This window comes from Empidonax traillii, unplaced genomic scaffold, assembly GCF_003031625.1.
Source record: "Empidonax traillii isolate 1590-97213 ecotype Southwest subspecies unplaced genomic scaffold, ASM303162v1 scaffold1366:size124167, whole genome shotgun sequence".
NCBI lineage: Eukaryota > Metazoa > Chordata > Aves > Passeriformes > Tyrannidae > Empidonax > Empidonax traillii.
This window is the reverse complement of record NW_020956559.1, coordinates 1-17,969: the sequence shown is the minus strand read 5'-3', so window position 1 is coordinate 17,969 and position 17,969 is coordinate 1. Positions and strand designations below refer to the sequence as shown.

General features: G+C 41.0%; 1 protein-coding gene across 3 annotated transcripts in view; it reads right to left on the bottom strand.

Annotated features, from left to right (window-relative positions):
• The window catches only part of LRRC28 (leucine rich repeat containing 28), a 49,544-nt gene extending 31,729 nt beyond the window's left edge, over positions 1-17,815 (bottom strand). Inside the window, exons 1-5 of one of the 3 annotated variants that reach the window (XM_027906851.1) lie at positions 17,431-17,815; positions 15,748-15,965; positions 11,827-11,867; positions 9,219-9,256; positions 8,357-8,494 (exon numbers count right to left, since the gene is read on the bottom strand). In XM_027906851.1, the coding sequence (XP_027762652.1) occupies positions 8,357-8,494; positions 9,219-9,256; positions 11,827-11,867; positions 15,748-15,930 (400 nt within the window). In that variant the 5' untranslated portion in view covers positions 15,931-15,965; positions 17,431-17,815. Of the gene's footprint in view, positions 1-8,356; positions 8,495-9,218; positions 9,257-11,816; positions 11,868-15,747; positions 15,966-17,430 lie in introns of those variants that run through there. The other 2 variants (XM_027906853.1, XM_027906854.1) reach the window with 2 other exon arrangements.
• Between the last annotated feature and the right edge of the window lie 154 nt (positions 17,816-17,969).

Here is a 17,969-nt window from a genome sequence, read left to right as displayed (position 1 = left end):
TCTAGGACTCAGAATTGGGAATGAAAGAACTGGGCAACAGGTCACAGGCAGCCTGGCACAGACAGCCTGACCCTCTACAACCATCTTCATTCCACACCGGAACTCTCACTAAAATTTGGTGGCCAGTAAGAATTGTCACCTAAAAAGGGAATCTTTACAGGTCAGAATTCCAACCAAACCAGGACGGTCTGAGACACTGATGGACGGCAGCCTGCTCCCAGACACTCCCAGATCTGTTAATGAACTCAGGAATTACATCTGCTCCTGCTTAAAATACAGTCAAAACTCAACCAGGCACAGACTTTTTTCCGTGTTAAAGCATCACCAAAACTAGAGGAGGCTTTAAAAAAAGGTGTGATCGGTGCAAAATCATTATCATTTTGCCAATATGTAATAAATAAGAAAAAAAAACTGTCATCAGTACAGTTATGTTACAATTCTGAGCCACCTTTAAATATTATAAAACTAATTAGGAAAACTCAAACAGCTTGTGCTACAATAGGATTTTAGCCATCAATTTACTGTTGTGAAGCCTCAGTGCCAGGTTCAGTTTGTCCCTGATTTGTTTTCCTGATATGTGATGACCACAGAAGTTAAAATCTGTTTTAGAAAACTGCACGTACTGGGAAATATAACGCACTGAACCCATTTTATTTTTTTTTTAAACTAAAAACATGCTCATTAAAGTAGCCTAATTTCCAAATACTTTTTCCCAGTGATTGTGCTAAATCAGAATAGCAGATTTGAAGACGGAATTTTCGAGTCCAACGAGCCTGGGAGACACAAAGCAAGATTTGAATCCGTAATTCAAACGCTGCAAGGAAAGGCACTGATGGCTCCTTCCAACTGGTTCCTATTAGCCTGCAGATTAATGAATTACAACACATACATGCTCAGCACATGCATTGCTGAGGACCTGCTGTGAGACCCCAGAATGAGCAATACCACAGGCCATTGTTGAAAGAGACACTTTGGTGGGGTTTTTTGCGTTTTCTTAACGTCATTTCTGCTGCAGTTACGGGAAATATTTCAGTTCCAGCGAGCCCAACAGACCATCTGGAAGAAGTGCTGGAACAAAGGCATATACTGGAAGAACATTTTCAGCAGAAAATATAGGTCTAGAATTTTTCTGACTGTGTGTTTATACTGTATTTGTTACCAGCATCCAGTGACATGACGAACCTTCCATGGTTATACTGAAAAAAATGTGGGATGACAGCAACAAAGGGGCTTTTAAAACCCCCTCAACGGGGGGTAAAGGGGAAGAAAAATAAAGGGGCAAGCAGACAAGGAGAGAAAAGGGAGCAGCTCCGTGCCCAGTTGACTCACTCTGACACACGATACAGGTGAGGGGACACAGGACAAACTTCAGGCAACAAAAATTTCCAGGAATTTAGTGGAATTTTTTTATACTTCCCTCCTCATAAATTTAAAGCACTCCGAAGTACTAGTGGTCCTCCTGAGATTTTAACCCAAACCAAATGTGGGAGCGAGGCAGGACTGTCACAAAATCTCACGCAACCAACACCCTTTCGTTCCGTGGGTACCGCCGGGTTCGGACGCGCGTGGAAGTGAATCCATCGGGAATACCAACCGTACAGAGCACTGCCCTGTGCTTCGGTCACCTCCAGTCAGGTCACAAAGTCCAGGCCCACCCATTCTGTTCCCCCACTCCTCTGTGCTGTTATTTCATAGGGTGTATCTGTCCCACAGAAAACTCACTCCTTCCAGGCTGCCTGGATTGGGCTGCGCTGGAGTTTATACAAGATCAAAACACTGAAAAAAACTTTTCCTCCTAGAAATCCAAAGAATGTCTTAGAGATACTATCAGGTATTTTTACTGGGCTCCTGCATTAATACAGTGTAATTACTGAGCCATACTAATCCTGAAGTGAAAAACACGGTTCAGTAACAGGCAAGTGTGGGGAAGTTTTGTATGAGTTTAGGTAAAAAAAATAATAATTAGGTGGTGCTGAACCTAAGAGGTAATGTAAACCTTAGTATGCTGACTCTGGAGTTTATACAGTAAATTGAAGCTAGAAATTAATTATTAAACGACACATATTTTACAGATCTGTGCAAATAAAACCTTATTTTTAATAATTAGGTATCAACTACTTCAAGGAAAACAACATATTATAATAATTAACATATTTTTATTTAGGAGTCCATGCTGCTTTAAATAGTCCCCTATTTCCAGAGTGCAGAGCTCGTGTAACCTAATCTGTGTTTTCCTCAAATCCCCACAAGTCCATTTACTCAAAAACACCACGCTCCTGGATGGGTGCCTGGAGAACCAAACCTGGCCCGTCGTGCATATTTTTATCCCTGTTACTAAATTAGGAAAGCAGAGTGGACTAAGGTTATGCCAACTTGGAGAAAAAAGAACAGGGTCTGCATCGGTTTGTGCCTTTGCTTTTAAAGTCGCAGCCATCATAAAAAAAAAAATTAAAATTTTGAACTTAATTAAGTATCAAAGTGATCTCCCCCCAGCAGAAGGAAGATCTGGGGGGAGCAGGGAAGAGACAAGGATCTGCTCCCCCTCCATTTTGAAGGCTCTAAATCAAACTGTGGAACACAAGTTTAACAAAATGAGTTTGGACTACGCGTTTTCATGCCAGGGTCTAGAGTAAGAATAGAATTATTGGCATGCTGTGCCCATGATCAGTGGAAATCTACTGTGGAAAGGAGGGAGGGAAGAAGTCGTGTTTATATGCCCTTAATTAAGATTTACTGAAATCCCTTATATTGAGCTCTATTCAGAATGACTCAGTTGGGTATTCAAGAAGCCTTTACCAGTGAAATGCTGGTTATGAATAGTAAATACAGATATTGTACTTCACAGCAACATTGAAATAAGTGAGAGAAATGAATATGCAGTCTGCACGTCTGAAAGTTTCCCTTGCCCCCAATCAGCAAAGCAAATTCCAAAGCTTTGCAATAATCACTCAACATTCCGAGAGTTACTGTATAAACAGGCAAAGCAGCAATCAACAATTATCACTCGATTTATAATTTGCATAACGATTGCACCTTTCTCGACACTACCACTGAAGTTACCTATGCATGAGAAAATTATCTAGGATATATCTCTAAGTTATATATTTCAAAATTCACCTTCCTGGCCTCTTCTAGCCCCCTGGAAGCTCAAGTTGTTTCAGTTACAAAGGCTCCCTGATCTTCCCGCCATTAATTTCCCATTAACTCGGAGGGTTATTCATTAGGGAGAGATAATTATTAATTTCCTAATAATGGGTGGAGAGACTCAATCCTCCCCAATATTAAACATGATCAGCCTCAAAAAAGGTGTGGTCTTAACAAATGGAATGGGAACACCCAGGTTCTATTTCTGGCTAACACTGACTCCTGCTGTGGCCTGGAGCAAATCACTTCTGTTAAAAACACTTTTTTCCACTCTGTAAAATGAGGATAACACTCCCTTATCAGCTTCACAGGATCTTTCTCAAATGCTTTGAAGATGAAGTTTTATAAGCCTACAAATGTATTTTAATGAGTCTTGAAGTGGCTGTATTTCTAAAACAATTTGCCTTAAAAAGGGCAAGGATTCGAGGAGAAACGAAAGGACGAGTCCATGTGCTGTCACCCCCCTGACACTGCTGGAGTTTGCACTTTTAAGACACCAAAAGTAGGAGACATTTTCCTTCAGACCCCACCTAAAGGAAGCAAAATGGCAACAAGTGGAGGGAAGGTGCAGAATTCTCAGGGAACGCCACAGGAACTGAACCGGAGGCCACACATTCCCTCGCTGGGGCACTCGCTGAACCTGCCTTTGTCTCTCACTGAGCTGAACCCCCTCAGCAGCTGCTGCTGCCCCCCCTCCCCTGCACAGCCCCTCCAGAAACACCACCCCACACTTTACATCAACTTTTTTTACATCATTTGACCGCTTTCTGGTTTTTTTTTTTTTTTTTGCCTGATCCATGCACTCAGCTCTCGGTTTGTAAAGCTCCCTGACAGCAAACACAAAAGGAACTTTGCTCCAGCCCATGGAAAGACAACTGCTGATTTTTTCCCCCACCCCGCCCTTCTTAAAGGGAATTTTGCCAAAAGATGGGCTGGGACCATAAACCATACCCTCTTCTTTAATTACTTAGCTTTTGCTCTTGACTTGGCAAAACATGAAGCTTTTCATTTTAGTAAATCTATAATTAACTCCAGCATGTGCTGAGTAAACATAACCTCATTTTTAATTAAATCTTAGAACAAGATGCTACAACTTGCCATTTCTAAGGAGAAGCACCTCTCAAGGACCGTGCAATAAAAAAAAAAAAAAAAAAAATCTAATCCTTGTCAAATAAGAAACTTAAGTCCAAATCTGAGCATAACCCACCCTCTTTTAAGCCATCTGTTCTCCAAACGTGCACTCACCAACTTCCAAGACCAAAATGTGAACCTGAGGAGCCCTCTCTGCACATCTAAAGTTTCCAAATCAACCCAAATCCCAACAGTAACACTGGAAAACTGGAATAACCTTGGCTTTGGGACTCCTCAAGAGTCATTTTAATAGTACATCTCACTGGATTTTTTTTTTCCTTTTTTCTATGCAAATGATGCCGTAGTTCTCACACAAAGAGAAAATAAATATCACTTCTCAAGAATGAAAGGAGATGAAATATCATATGCATTATAAACATCAGAAACAAAGGGGAGCTTTCTAATTAATCATTCATAAGTGAGAAGATTCAGAAAATTTACTTCTGACAGCACATTCACATAGGATAACTCTACAATTCTAAATTAAAATGAAACATCAATTCACTGCATAAAAGGAGAAATCTCTAAAAAGAAAAAAGTTAAGCTACTGTGAAAACACAATGTCAACTCTAAGTCAAGCTTACACATGAACTAATGAAATAATATGAAGTAACCATCTTTTGTTTATGCTGATTTTTTTTCAGCAAGATCTCTGCTGTTACACATTTCCAAATGGCCCTCAAGAATTTAGATTATTCAAGTGTTAAACAGTAGAAAACTTCACAAAACTTGACTTCATGCTCAAGAATTACATATACCAGAGCCAAATAAACAAACCAAGAGACTGTTAAAGACAGAAGCTACAAGATTTACCAAAAAAAAAAAAAAAAGTGCATTTAAATGAAAACAAGTCCTCAAGAGAACTTTGTAACACTAAATCTCATATTACTTGTCTGCAACTCTTTTAAAAAATCAGCCCTCCTTTGTAAGGCAGAACCTCTCAGGGATCGTGATTACCAGCGAATCTTACACACTGATGACTCTCCATCAGGCAGAAACTGGTCCACTCTCCCAAGTATATTCAAATTATGAAATTAGGAGAATTTTACACAGCATTTTCTTCCAGCTCTTTTCTATTGTATTTGCATTTCAGCAGAGTCATCTTTTAGCAGCTCCCACAGCCAGAGGATGCCGATGGAGGCCCCAGGTTTCACACCCTGAGGCTGAAGCACAGGATCTGCCCCGGGGTGAACCGGAGGAAGGATCAGCATTTACACCACACACAAAGCACCTTCTCCCCTCCAAGGGACACAATTCCCTGCTGCACAGATTTCCTCCTCCTGATTTCTTCAGCAAACTCCAGCTCCTGGATTCACACTGGCGGCATGTACTTTTATCCTTCTCCCTCATCCCCTCCCTGAAAATCACTTTCTAAAACTCTTTGGATGATCGTGACCGAATCCTGACAGAAGCAGAGTGCTCTTTGTTATTAAACTGTCACAAGTTTTATGGAAACAGGGACTTAAGAGACTAAAATCTTGCCCATCCCATGGAAGATAAACCACAGTCCAACCTCTATCAGGGTCTGAAGAACGTCCACAATCAGACTAGAGGCTTAAATCTAAATCTTAAATGCTACTCCTTCAATTGTTTTAAAATTTGATTTCTACAAGGCAAATCTTAAATACTAATGAATGAATGTTAAGAGCACAACTGTGGAACAAAACAATTAAAAACGGATAATGAATCAACATATGCTATTAATTGCATTGTTTCTTGCAGCTCTTATTAAGGAAGACACAACAGAGATTCATTCTTAAAAATTAAAATGCAATAGAACAGTGGGGGTGTTCGAACATTTAATGACAAACATTTACCATCCAACTGTTCTGCAGTTGTGCTGAAGACATTTTTAGCAATTGGTTTAGGATATTACTAAGAGTATCCTCCTAGATATCCATGGAGTTTCTAAAAAAACCGAGGGTATTTGTAAGACCAGACACTGGGCATGGAGATCCAACAGGAATGACAGGGTAACCACTCTGGAGTTACTTCCAGAAATGTGTCATCTAAACCCAAAAGCTATTTTTAGTGTACATCTTTACCTTCCACACAAGCTGCACTAGTAGAAGCTAAATTATATGTTAAATGGTTACTTAGTATGAATTTAAAGCCGTTAGGAGCTGTCTTTCCCTAGGAATGCATTGCAATGCAGGACCTGCTGCAAGGACAGCAGTGAACACCCAGTGAAATGATGCACTGCAGTGAAATCCCACCCCAGTTAATCCTGTTAACTGTGCCAGCTCTCCTGACAGACCATTATTTAACACTATTATGAAGATTCATGCTACCAGGATAATTAAGGATAAAACAATTCATCGTAACTTACCATTTTGCTCCACTTTTTCAATTGTTGAACATATGTGTTACTTTGAAACTCAATTTTTTTTTTCTTTTTTCTCACAAAGTCTTTGAAATCTTTTCAATTCCACAAACAACAACTGTGAAAACATGCTTGGAAGCCTTCTTTGGGAATTGTTATGTTTAGGAAACACTCAATGCAGCAGATTAACCCTCCAGAGGGCAAACTATTCAGTGTGAGTGAAAGGCTAATCCTGCTCAGACTGGTGGCACTGGAGCTGTGTGACATCCAGCCACAGTGACAGTGACAGGATTAGCACCGACAGCAGCTCTGGCACATGGCACTCCACCAGCAAACAGAGACGCCACACACACCACTGGATTCTCCAACTCAACACTTGTATTATTCCTAAGCATGCAAATTTGCCAGGCCCACAAAACTAAACACGCTTGGGGACAATGCCCAGCACCAAATTCTTGTACAAACTTCAGGAGCAATGAAAGGCAGCAAAGCCTCAGCTGATACCAGTTCCTAATCAAATGTGGTAGACTCCAAATCAGCTCTTCAGTAATGTAAATTATCCTTTTGAAAGTCTTTTTTGGAACCTTTTTAAGTTAATGTGTGAAGTTTTGCAGAAAATGTGTCACTTTCTCTTTGAACGAGTCTTTCTTTCATGGTACAGCACCATAAGGTAAATTATCTTTGAGGAACATAAAGCACACTCAAGTCACTCCTTTCTTTTGAATGTAGGACATCTGAAAATTGATGGAAATTTTATTGGCCTTGGGTCATAATGTTTAACAGGTTTATCTAATTTCATTCCAGAGCATTTACATAGTCATATACATTTTTTTTTCTTTCTAATCATAATCAGCCTTTTCACTTTTCCAGGCTTAATAAGAAAAGTCAAAGAAAGGACAGCGAGATTTCTGCACCCAAAACTTCAAGGAGCATTTGCAATGTATTTCTTGGGAATAAACAATGTGAACTTACAAACACATGAAGGTCACATTGAGAAGTTAGTTAAAATTAGAGCCAAAAGCTAATCCTGTTAGATTAAGTTAGACCAGGCTTTTGAAACCACAGCCTTAGATTTTTTAATCATCTCTGAAGAGCAGAAAATGCAAATACACCAGGAAAAAAACTAAAAAATCAAATTAAAAAAATATTTGAGAATCACCATCATCTTATGTGGAAGATAATGTTACGTCTGCTTATCAAAGTATTTAGAAGGCAAAAAAAAATAATCATTCAAAATCTGCCTATGGCCAACTTCTTCTGACTTTGTGTCACATTTACTTTGAATAAATTTTGCTTTTGTACTCTAAACTAGCAAGACAAACATTTGTTATCTACTGTCACAATGAGATAGAACTGCCACAGGCAAACCTACCAGACATGTGTCTTTTTAGAAAAAAAGAGAATGGGGCTGTTGGGCGAAGAGAAGGGAAGGAGGGACTGGAATCCTTTATATTGTGGAAAACTGGAAGCAACATCATTTTATCAGAATGACAGTTGTCATTGGCATTTTGTGTCTTCTCAGGGAAGTTCAATATTTTCTTGATACGATGGCAAAGGCTGTTAAATAAATACATTTTTCCCACTTCAGCAGCATTTTCCAGGACTCTGCCAGTACCCAGAGCACGTTTAACGGTGTCAATCCCTGCCTGGGCCTTCAGTGCGAGTTGTCCCAACTGCACAGTACCAAAAACCCAAAACACCTGGCAGATGAAGCTGAAATGACTTGGTCACTGCGGTGAGCCCTCAGCCATCACTCACCTGCAGGCAGATACTTCAGCTGGTTGTTGGCCAGGCGAAGGTGGCGCAGAGACCTGAGGCGGCCAATCTCCGGACACACGATTTCCAGGGCATTGTCACTGAGGTCCAGGAACTGCAGCTTAACCAGGGAGCCAATGGCTTGTGAGAGAACACATTGAAACAGGAATGTGACCCAAAAGAAACCTTAAAGTCCTAACAGGGCTGTGAGAGGATATGAAGCCTCAGTACCCCACGTCTGAGCACAGAGAGAGGTGTAAAAAGTCATTCTCACAACCAAATGACATCAGTTGTGGAAATGTTTATCTTGCTAACAAATAGCTCTGCTGGCAGCGAGACAGGGGGATAACAAATACAAGAACACTTTCTAGATTTTCCCCAGACAATTCTGCTCTGGAATCACTTTCCCCACTCCTCTGCTCTGGGTCTATCCAATTTATAGACCCAGAGTTTAATTTCCTCTAGTAGGGCACATAACTCCGCAGTTACTGAGAAAAACCAGTACAAGTTCTCGCTCCTTTAGGTTTCAAATCTGTCACGATCTAAACCAGAAAGAGCATCGTGTGGGGACTGCCTGAAAGCAGCAGACACTCTGGATTTCTGTTCTGCAGATGAGGGCCATTTAGCCTTTTCACTTTCTGCAATTAGAACTGCAGCAAACAGCATTTAGGTGCATTTGAGGATCATTAAAAGAATTTAACATAGCAGAAACAAGGATATTATTGACTAAGAGCTACGCTGGTATATTTTGTATGAAAATCTTTAATGTTTTATGGGAAAATAAAGGACAAATAGGCCTCTTCAAAGAAGAAAAATGAATATTTTATGGTTTCTGCCACTTATTGTGAGCTGGTGGATTACTTACCTTCAGGTACAACAACTATGTTGTTTGAATGGAGGTACCTGGGGGGAGGAGAAAAAAGCAGAGGACACCACCTGTTACCCTCAAGGACTTCTGCTGCATAATCAGATTGCAAAATATCCAATTTCAGACTGAAAGAGCCCCCTCAAAGCCATTCCTCCCCATTAGCACAAAAGCTGTAGAAACTGCAGAAAATGGCAGTGGACAGGTACTTAAGTTGCACTCAAGACTATTCAATGATTAACATAAAGGAAAATTACATACAATTATGTAAAACAAACCACTCACAGTTACAGCAATAATGGGCTCGGGTTTTGAGAGTCACAAGAGGAAACAAAATGGAGAGAGAATAAAGCAGACAGAAGAGGCAGAGTGAACCACACTGGATCTCCAGGTTATTTGGCACTAAATGCCAGCCAAGAAAAGGAAAAAAAAAAACCCACACCCACCTAAATTACACACTTACACACACTTCCCCCTGCACATGAACTCTCCCACCTTTAAAAATTGAAGAAACAAGCACATTATATACTCACTGCAAGGGAGTTTTTCAAACTTAAAGCACATTTTTTTCAAAAGAAAAACACAATCTGACACATGGATATTTCTGTAGTTGCAGAGGGTGGTCAGATCTCTCACTAAGAATATTCAGCACCCTCTAATGGAGCACTTCCAGTACTACTGGCAACACAGAAATTGATCTTAGATTTTACACATTTCAGCCTTTAATCATCATTGCTGCAAATAAACAACTGGATCTTGTAGAAAATAAGAGTAACAAAACCGTCCAGGATTGATATTGAATTGTGAAGGGATACTGAGCACTCAATGTCCAACAGCTTAGGCACACGTGGAATTATTTGCACAGGGTCATTTTTTTCCACTCTATTCCACGAGCATTTCATAAAAAGTAGGAGCCTGTCTTTTTAGGGATACAGAGACGGAACAAGAAAACACACCCATGAACATTTCAACTGCATTGAGTATCTGAGCCCTCTTTTTTTCTTTAAAAATTGCAGATATTTGCTAAAAACTTAACAACAAGCATAAGAATGGCAGATATGTTTGTAGAAATGCTTAGATATAACCTTGGGATGAGAATTCTGCTGATTTTAGCTGCAGCTCCTGAAAATATTTGTAAACTATTTCACTCAACCTAGAAAAGTACACAGGATGAGGATCTACAGGTGCTATCCCAACACGAGGGGGAATGACAGACAAAGAACCAGTGAAATTACTGAGGATGTAACTTTTAGGAAAATAAATATCAGTTAAGTTTGCCTTTCAAAATTGAAGGCTACTGTAACAACTTATTTTTTATAAATAAATCTTTATCTTCTCTGTCAACAAAACACCTCTTATTGTCTGATAAAAACTGGACTTGTCCAACTAGAGCTACACCACCTACAGGCCCACTGCAGCCCCCTCTGGACCCCCAGAGTGAGTGGGGTCGTGGTGGTGCAACTGAGCTCTCTGAACACCAAATAATGAGGTTTGACTCCTACAAATCACTGTCTGTAAGAAATTATTTTAAGCCGTAATTTAGACGGGTTTTCCTAAAGGCACCATCAACTAACCCTGAGATTTCCTGATGCCCCGGGGCAAATCATTATATCAAATACAACAATATTTATTTTACTGCTTGAGAGCATAAACACACTCTCAGGCTGGGGCGTGATGAGGCAGGACTGGCTCTTAGGCAAGTTGGAGGCTGCAGTGACCTCCAAAGCAGTTCAGTCACTCTGTGGCCTCGTGCAGCACAAAGGTGGGGGTTCAGGGCCACAGGAAGATGACAAGATGAGACAGCTGAGGGCATTCGACTCCTCACATAAACACCTCCTGTTTGGAGCTTCCCATTAAACAAACAGGACTGATGCTCCAGCATTTCCACAGCTGACACTGAGCCAAAGGAGTCAGAGGGGGAAAAGAGGACAATCCTTTTACCCCCCACCCTCTGCCAACCCTGTCACACAGGGAGATCACAGCCTTATAAAAAGCAGAGGAAAGAAAACATTGTCTCAGGGGCTCACAAATTAATTGTCAAAATAATATAGTTCGTGGGACATCCGCTTTTTGGACATGACTGGATAAACTGCTCTGCCTACAGCAATCATCATTCCACAGTTCCTACCCCGACGTGCTCATCCCTGCTCCTATTTGACAATCTGGGACTTGGGTCCAAAAAAACTGATTACCACAATCAGCAAGGCTGAGATCATAAAACCCCTGGGAGCTGGGGTGGGAATCAGCAACTAGGGATGGGCTGGAGGCAGTAACCTGTTCCTCTGGCTCTGTCACAACCCTCTGACCACTGCACTGGGAGGCTCCAGTGTGACAACGGGGTATTTTTTCCCTCAGCAGTACAGACATTTGTATAAAGGTTCTTGTTATACAATAAACAAGAAGTTAAAAAAAAAAATATAAATTCAAAAGGGATCGAATACATCTGGTTATACCTCCTAAAATGACCCCTTCTTGCCCTTCAAGAAAAACCTTCACACTTCAGGTGCAGCTTATGTGCAATTAATACATTCTAGATTTTAACATAAGATGGATCAGCGTAATAAAAATACAACAATAAAAATATATTAGAACTCCTACACAAACTCACAATTCCACGAGGTTTGGAAGCTTCTGTGCAAGGTTTTCTGGCTGAAAGAGAGTTAGAGATTTTTTTTAGGTTTCAAAACAAGAAACAAGACACACATATTGAGTACCCAAGCAGTTTTAATAACCACACTAAAACGTGTCAGCAGGAAAAATGGCAACAAGCAGCCTCTGTACGAGGCTATTTCCACACCCCCAAACATTCTCAATTGGGGCAATCTGGGACGTGTCAAGGGTGAGCAATTCACCACTGAAACAAAGCTGCAGTCTGGAGGTGACATTGATGTGGTCCCCAACAAAATGGGAGTCCGATTTCTGAGGCTGCAAAGACGGATTGCCAAAATCTTACTTTTGAAAATATATTCAAATAAATGAGTTTGTTGAAGGCAAGAGACCGCCGAGAAGCTGCAGCCTTGACAGACTCAGAGCAGAACAAGAACTACACAAGATGTGTAACCATAATGTGTATTTTATAATGCTGCTAAACTGGGAAATGACCTACAATCTTTGTGTAGCTTCAATCAATTACCACCGAGCCAGAACTGCTGAATCCATCAATCTAGATTTCCATATTTCCGTATTAACATGCACATCGTTCTCTTAACTGCTAACTGGCAGTCATTCTTTGCCTTGGTGGCATTTACAACCGTGAACACGTATCACAAAACTTGACTTCACACGTCTCAGATGTCATGTTGGTTAACTGCACTCAAAATTATTCAAGGCTAAGAGGGTTTTATTGCTTGAGAAACCTACTTTGAACACAGATATGTTTTACTGAAAGGGAGGTTTTTCAATACAGATAATACACAGAATGGGTTTTAAAAGCAGCTCAACCACTCGATCGTTTTCCCGATAAAATTAGCAATTTCCACGTGAACTGATGTGACACGTGACACCTCAAATAGGTGTACCATTATCCAAAATACAGAAATTTGTGTTCCTAACTTGATATGCTACCCTGAAACGGTAATTTAATGATGTTCTCATGTAGCAAACATCCACCTACGGTGGATGTTTGCTACATGAGAACATCATTAAATTACCGTTTCAGGTAAAATCCGGAGCAGCAAATGATGGGTCAGGTCGAGAACTGATGGGTGACGTCAAGAAGTGACAGAGATGACGTCATGACCCAGCCCCGGGCTGTCCCCGATCCGGCGCTGCCACCTCGTGGCAGCTTCGCCACAGCGCGTTTGCCTCCCCGGCACCGGATTTATGCGGGCAAAGAGAGAAACCTGAAACCGGGCGAAGGCGCAAAAAAATTCAAGCTTTAACTGCAAAAAACGAAGCGCGAAAAAACACCAAAAAATTCCCTTTCCCTTTTTATCACGCTCAGGATGCCAACCTGAACATAAAGTACTGTCAGTGTTTCACCTGCTGCTCTCTCAGAATGGGCCAGCACTGCGTGTCCTGAGTTAATAAATTAACAATTGTTCTCTGACATGGCCACATCCTGCCTCTGACAGGGCCATCGAGGCAAACACTTATTTCCTCTTAACAGAAGGGCAAACTGAGTACTGGAAGGTTCCTGGTATCAGTCAGTATTAGCTGAGGAGTGGGAAGACCTGACCCCGGGATACAGGTGTGCTTTATGGCTTCTTGAGCCATTCATTATGTCACAGCCCTCCATCATTTCCATCTTGCCAATGAAGACAAAAAATGAAATTATTCTTAGGCAAGGTAAATTCTGTCAGTGTAACCACTCCAGACATTTTCACAGGACTCATCTGTCAAGGACAGGAGTCATTTCAGAGGAGCAAGGAACAAAAGCTGAGTTAGTCAAGTATTTTCAGAATTCTGAAGGAATGAACTGGTGGGACAGAAGTATCACCTAACTTTAAAGAAATATGGTGCAGGATTAGTTTTGATGATTGCTCATAATCTTCATACAATCTAAAATGTTTATTGATTAGCTAATGCTCATCACCTTGCACGGAATCAAAGGAGTAAGGAAGAGACCTCCTCCTCCTCCTCCTCCTCGTTTTCAGCTATTCTCAGGTGAGATTTCTGCCCTACCCAATGTACATAAATAACTACACCTTTACCAACTTGAGAGCACTTGTGGACACAAACCAAACTCATTCTTAAAATACTGCTTTGTGAAAACACCGATGATTTCTGCTCTCCCCCATTCCTCAGATTTTCTCCTTCTCTAGCTTCTCTTTTTGCCAGAGGAATTAACCTCAATCCCAACCCTCTCTCACAGGGCACAGGAGTTCTCTGAACCCCCTCATTGCTGCTCTCCAGGTTCTCTCCAAGTCACCCAGGCTGATCTCAAGTATGAAACTCTCCACTCCCGCTTATCCTTTGACAGTATCCAGTAATTACTTCCTTCTGCTTTTAATGGAGATTGTGAAACTTTCCATGTTCCAAAAAGACATCTGCCTTTTTTTGTAACACGCTGCTGACTTGATCTATTTTGGTCCACTACAACTTCCAACATCTCTTGTGCTGAACAGATGCTCAGTGAATGAGACCCAATTTTAATTGCCTTGTTCCAACTATAGTGCTCAGCACTTGAATGAGATTCCAACAAGTCACATTATGAGCAAGTTATCCTGATTGTTGTCAATCTAATCATGCTCTACTTCACTCTGAAGTCATTTTGTCCAAGTATGATCTGCATGTTTTTTCCAGTTCCTTTATCCAGGCCCTTAACACTGACATGGAGAAGAGAGAAATGAAAAACTTTCCTTATTGTTCCATCTTTTGAACAGTGCAAACTTGATGAACCTTCCACCACTAAATAATGTCACAGAGTGTCAAGGCAGAACTGTTTGCAGTCTGACTTTATAGCAGCTTTAAATGGTAACCATGAATCCTGTCCTCCTGTTACAGTTAATACTAATTAATAAATCATTGCTCAAAACCAGAGCACTAAAATAATTCTCCACAGCACATGTCAACCTAAGTGACGCGTTCAGGACAAAGAAATGGCAAAAAATCTTCAGAATCCTTTCAACTTTTGGCCCATTGAGGGAAACCTTTATTAAGGGTTTCTCTTGTATCAGTGCCAAAGCTTTAGACACCATTTCTTAAAATGGAGTAGTGGACTTTCACTAGGAAACACTTAAAAACATATAATTTGGGTGGTTTTTTGGTCAGGCCCTCCAGCACCTCTGCCCTGGCTATTATTTTACCCCTAATACTGTGGAAGAGCCCAAGAAAAAACAAACAAAAAACAACAAGAAGAACAAAATGAAGCCTTGAAGCCTCGAGCCAGTTGACAGTGTCAAGTTTTGACTCTGTTCTCTACAGCCTTATCAGCTCAGAACAGCTCACACAGTCACTGAACTGCCCCACACTGAATGCTGAGGCCACAACATTCACTCAGGGAGAGAATTCCTTCAGTTCAGGGAAAAACTGAAACAAGAAATCACAAAGGAGAATTCCCACAACCCCGATGTGAACTGTGTTCCATCAACAGCAGCCCACAGACATAGGTTTTTACTGGTACCTCGCTTGGAATTAGACCCTGGGATTGACAATGCCTTTGGAATTAGGCACAATCCAAGGGAAAAGCTGTTCAGCCTAATGAAGGAATGGAGACTAAACTACACAGTACCACTTAACAGGAGAAAGGCCTGAGAAAGGCCTTCACTGAGTGAGTAAAATTTATAGCAGTTAAAAAAACCCCAATAGGACAACAAGCCTGGCAAGAAAATCCCCAGCAGATCTTCAGAGCTTCAAAAGGGTGACCATAAAATATCATAAACTTTCATTTACTGTTCTCTACGTTACCTATGCAAGTTCAACCACAATACAACCCAATACTCATCTCTCACAGTTATGACATCATTCAGGGGCAGATGTTCTCCATGATTTTTCTTTCTTTTTTAAAATTATCTTGTTTTCTCTGTCCCAAAACTCAGAATTCCTAAACACACAGACAGTAAACACTGCAATAAAGAGGTTTTCGTACCAATGTGGTCAGGGAATTTCTTTTCATGTAAAGTCTCTCCAAGTACTGCAGCCCCTCATCCTTCAGTAGCTCCAGGGGGAAGTGATGGAGGTTTCGGTAATTTAAGAACAAGTTCTTGTGCCTTTCCAGCTTTGCCTCAGAGATTGTTTTACACAGTTCTGATGCCATGACTAAGCACCACATCTAGTGCATCTCATCTTCTGGAAGCAGACCCATTTCTAGGAGAAAAAAGAAAAAGAACCCAACTTTACCAAGGTGTGTGCCATGCATTCTTTTGCAGGAAGAGTTACTCATTATCTGATAATTTATCTAAACACACTTGTTCCAGTTAATACACAAAGTACCCAGAACACCCACAGCAGAAGCAAGTCTTTGACTATTTTCTGAATCAAGTTTTAGTGTGTTACAGGACCTGAAATAAAAACCTTTAGTCCCATATAATGCTTTTTGCTTCATCCATGGCCAGTGGACCTTTCAGGTAATTTTGTCTAAGTTGCCACCACAAAATTAAAAAAAAAAAAAAGGCAACCTCTCTTAACCATTACTGATGTCCTACATCTGTCCTGTCACATGTGCTAAAAAAAGAACACACAGATAAGAAAAAATGCACAATTCATAGAGGACTTCTTAGACTAAAATACGCTCTTACGTATCTTTTAAGTCAGAAGGACAAAAGGCAATTCAAGTTTGTTAAGCCTGCCCATATGAAACTACTGGGAGAATTTACCAGTTGGAAAAGATATGAGGGATCGAGACCCACAAAGGCCACTTTACAATAATAAATTAATATATGAGAAACCCAAAACTTACAGCAAGAAAATTTAGGAAGAGCAAGACATGACAGATTTTCATCTCTTTACTAAAAATAAACCCAGGAAGAACAAAGTGTCAAGCTTTAACCGACAATTTCAAAACCACAAAACAAACACAGGAAGACAAATTAAAAATTAACTTGTATGGCAAAGCTGGCTTTATTCAGCTCGTTTTTCATGTACAACCAAAGTTCCAGTTGTTATTGTGCTGTGTAGATTTAGGTACCAGCAGTCAATGCTGCACCTTTTCATCTGCCTCAGAACACAATAAATCCAGGCTATTTGTTAATTTAAAGTTACCAATTTGCCACCGACTCGTGCGTATAAATTAATGACCATTAATGAAAGGCAAGGATCTGTAACTGCTTTGCACCAAAAACACTCTCTTAGTTCGTTTTCTCACGGAAGGAGTTTTCTAATCCTAACAGATACTGGAAGTGAAGGTCCTGAATCAAGAATTCCACCTGATTATAGTAATTATAAATAAAACTCCAGCTGAAGCCCCACAACCTGTAAATCAAACTGCTTTTCAATTCCACTAATTCCCTCAATTTGCTGATAAGCGGTGACCTGTGTCCTTCTGGAAGAATACAGCATTTGATTTTGGTTGTTTTTGGAGTTTTTAACAGTTGCCTCCCTTGGCTACCTTGGGGGACAGGGCACACACTCTGGCACTGGCAACAGTAAAGCTCCCTTAGCTCGGGAGATCAAGGAAATTAAGCCATTACAATTCCCAACTCCACTCCTGTGATCAGCATTAAAACAACTCAAGGAAAAGCATTAACATTTTTAAGGAGCATAATCTGAGTGCTCAGTATTTGTGCATTAACTGCTACAATATAAGAAGTGGTAAAGGAAAGCTCATCTTGACCTGCATTTATTTTTCTAACGAAAAGCTGGAGAAGTCACAAAACTCACACACAAATACCCAAGAGGCTTCCACTTTGCCCAGAGGTGCTATTTAGGTGTTCTGCACTTGTGGCCTTCCCTCCAGAGCTGTGACTTCACATAAAACGTGCACATTTAGCCATGGCACACTCGGACAAACAACCCCCACGGATGCCAAGTCCAGTAACAACCTGCTCCACTTTGGCTCTGACTTCAAAGCAAACCCCTCCTACTCCCTTCCGCCTCCAGCCCAACTTTTTCTGTCAAAAAATTTTCTTCCGGGGATGAGACACAGCCTTGGCAAAGAGGAACAGCCACAACCACGGCCTTTAAGGAGGGGTAAGAGGGGAGGGTGAGGGCTGATTACAGCCAGGGATGGCCCTGTCAGGAGTGGGGACGCTCAGGGGAGGAAAGGGCGGAGGAGGAGGGAGAGACCGGGGGAGAAGGGGGCACGGGAAGAGATGGGAGCACGGAAGGGAGAAAGGGGGAACAGGAGGGGAGAGGGGGAGAAAACAGGATGAC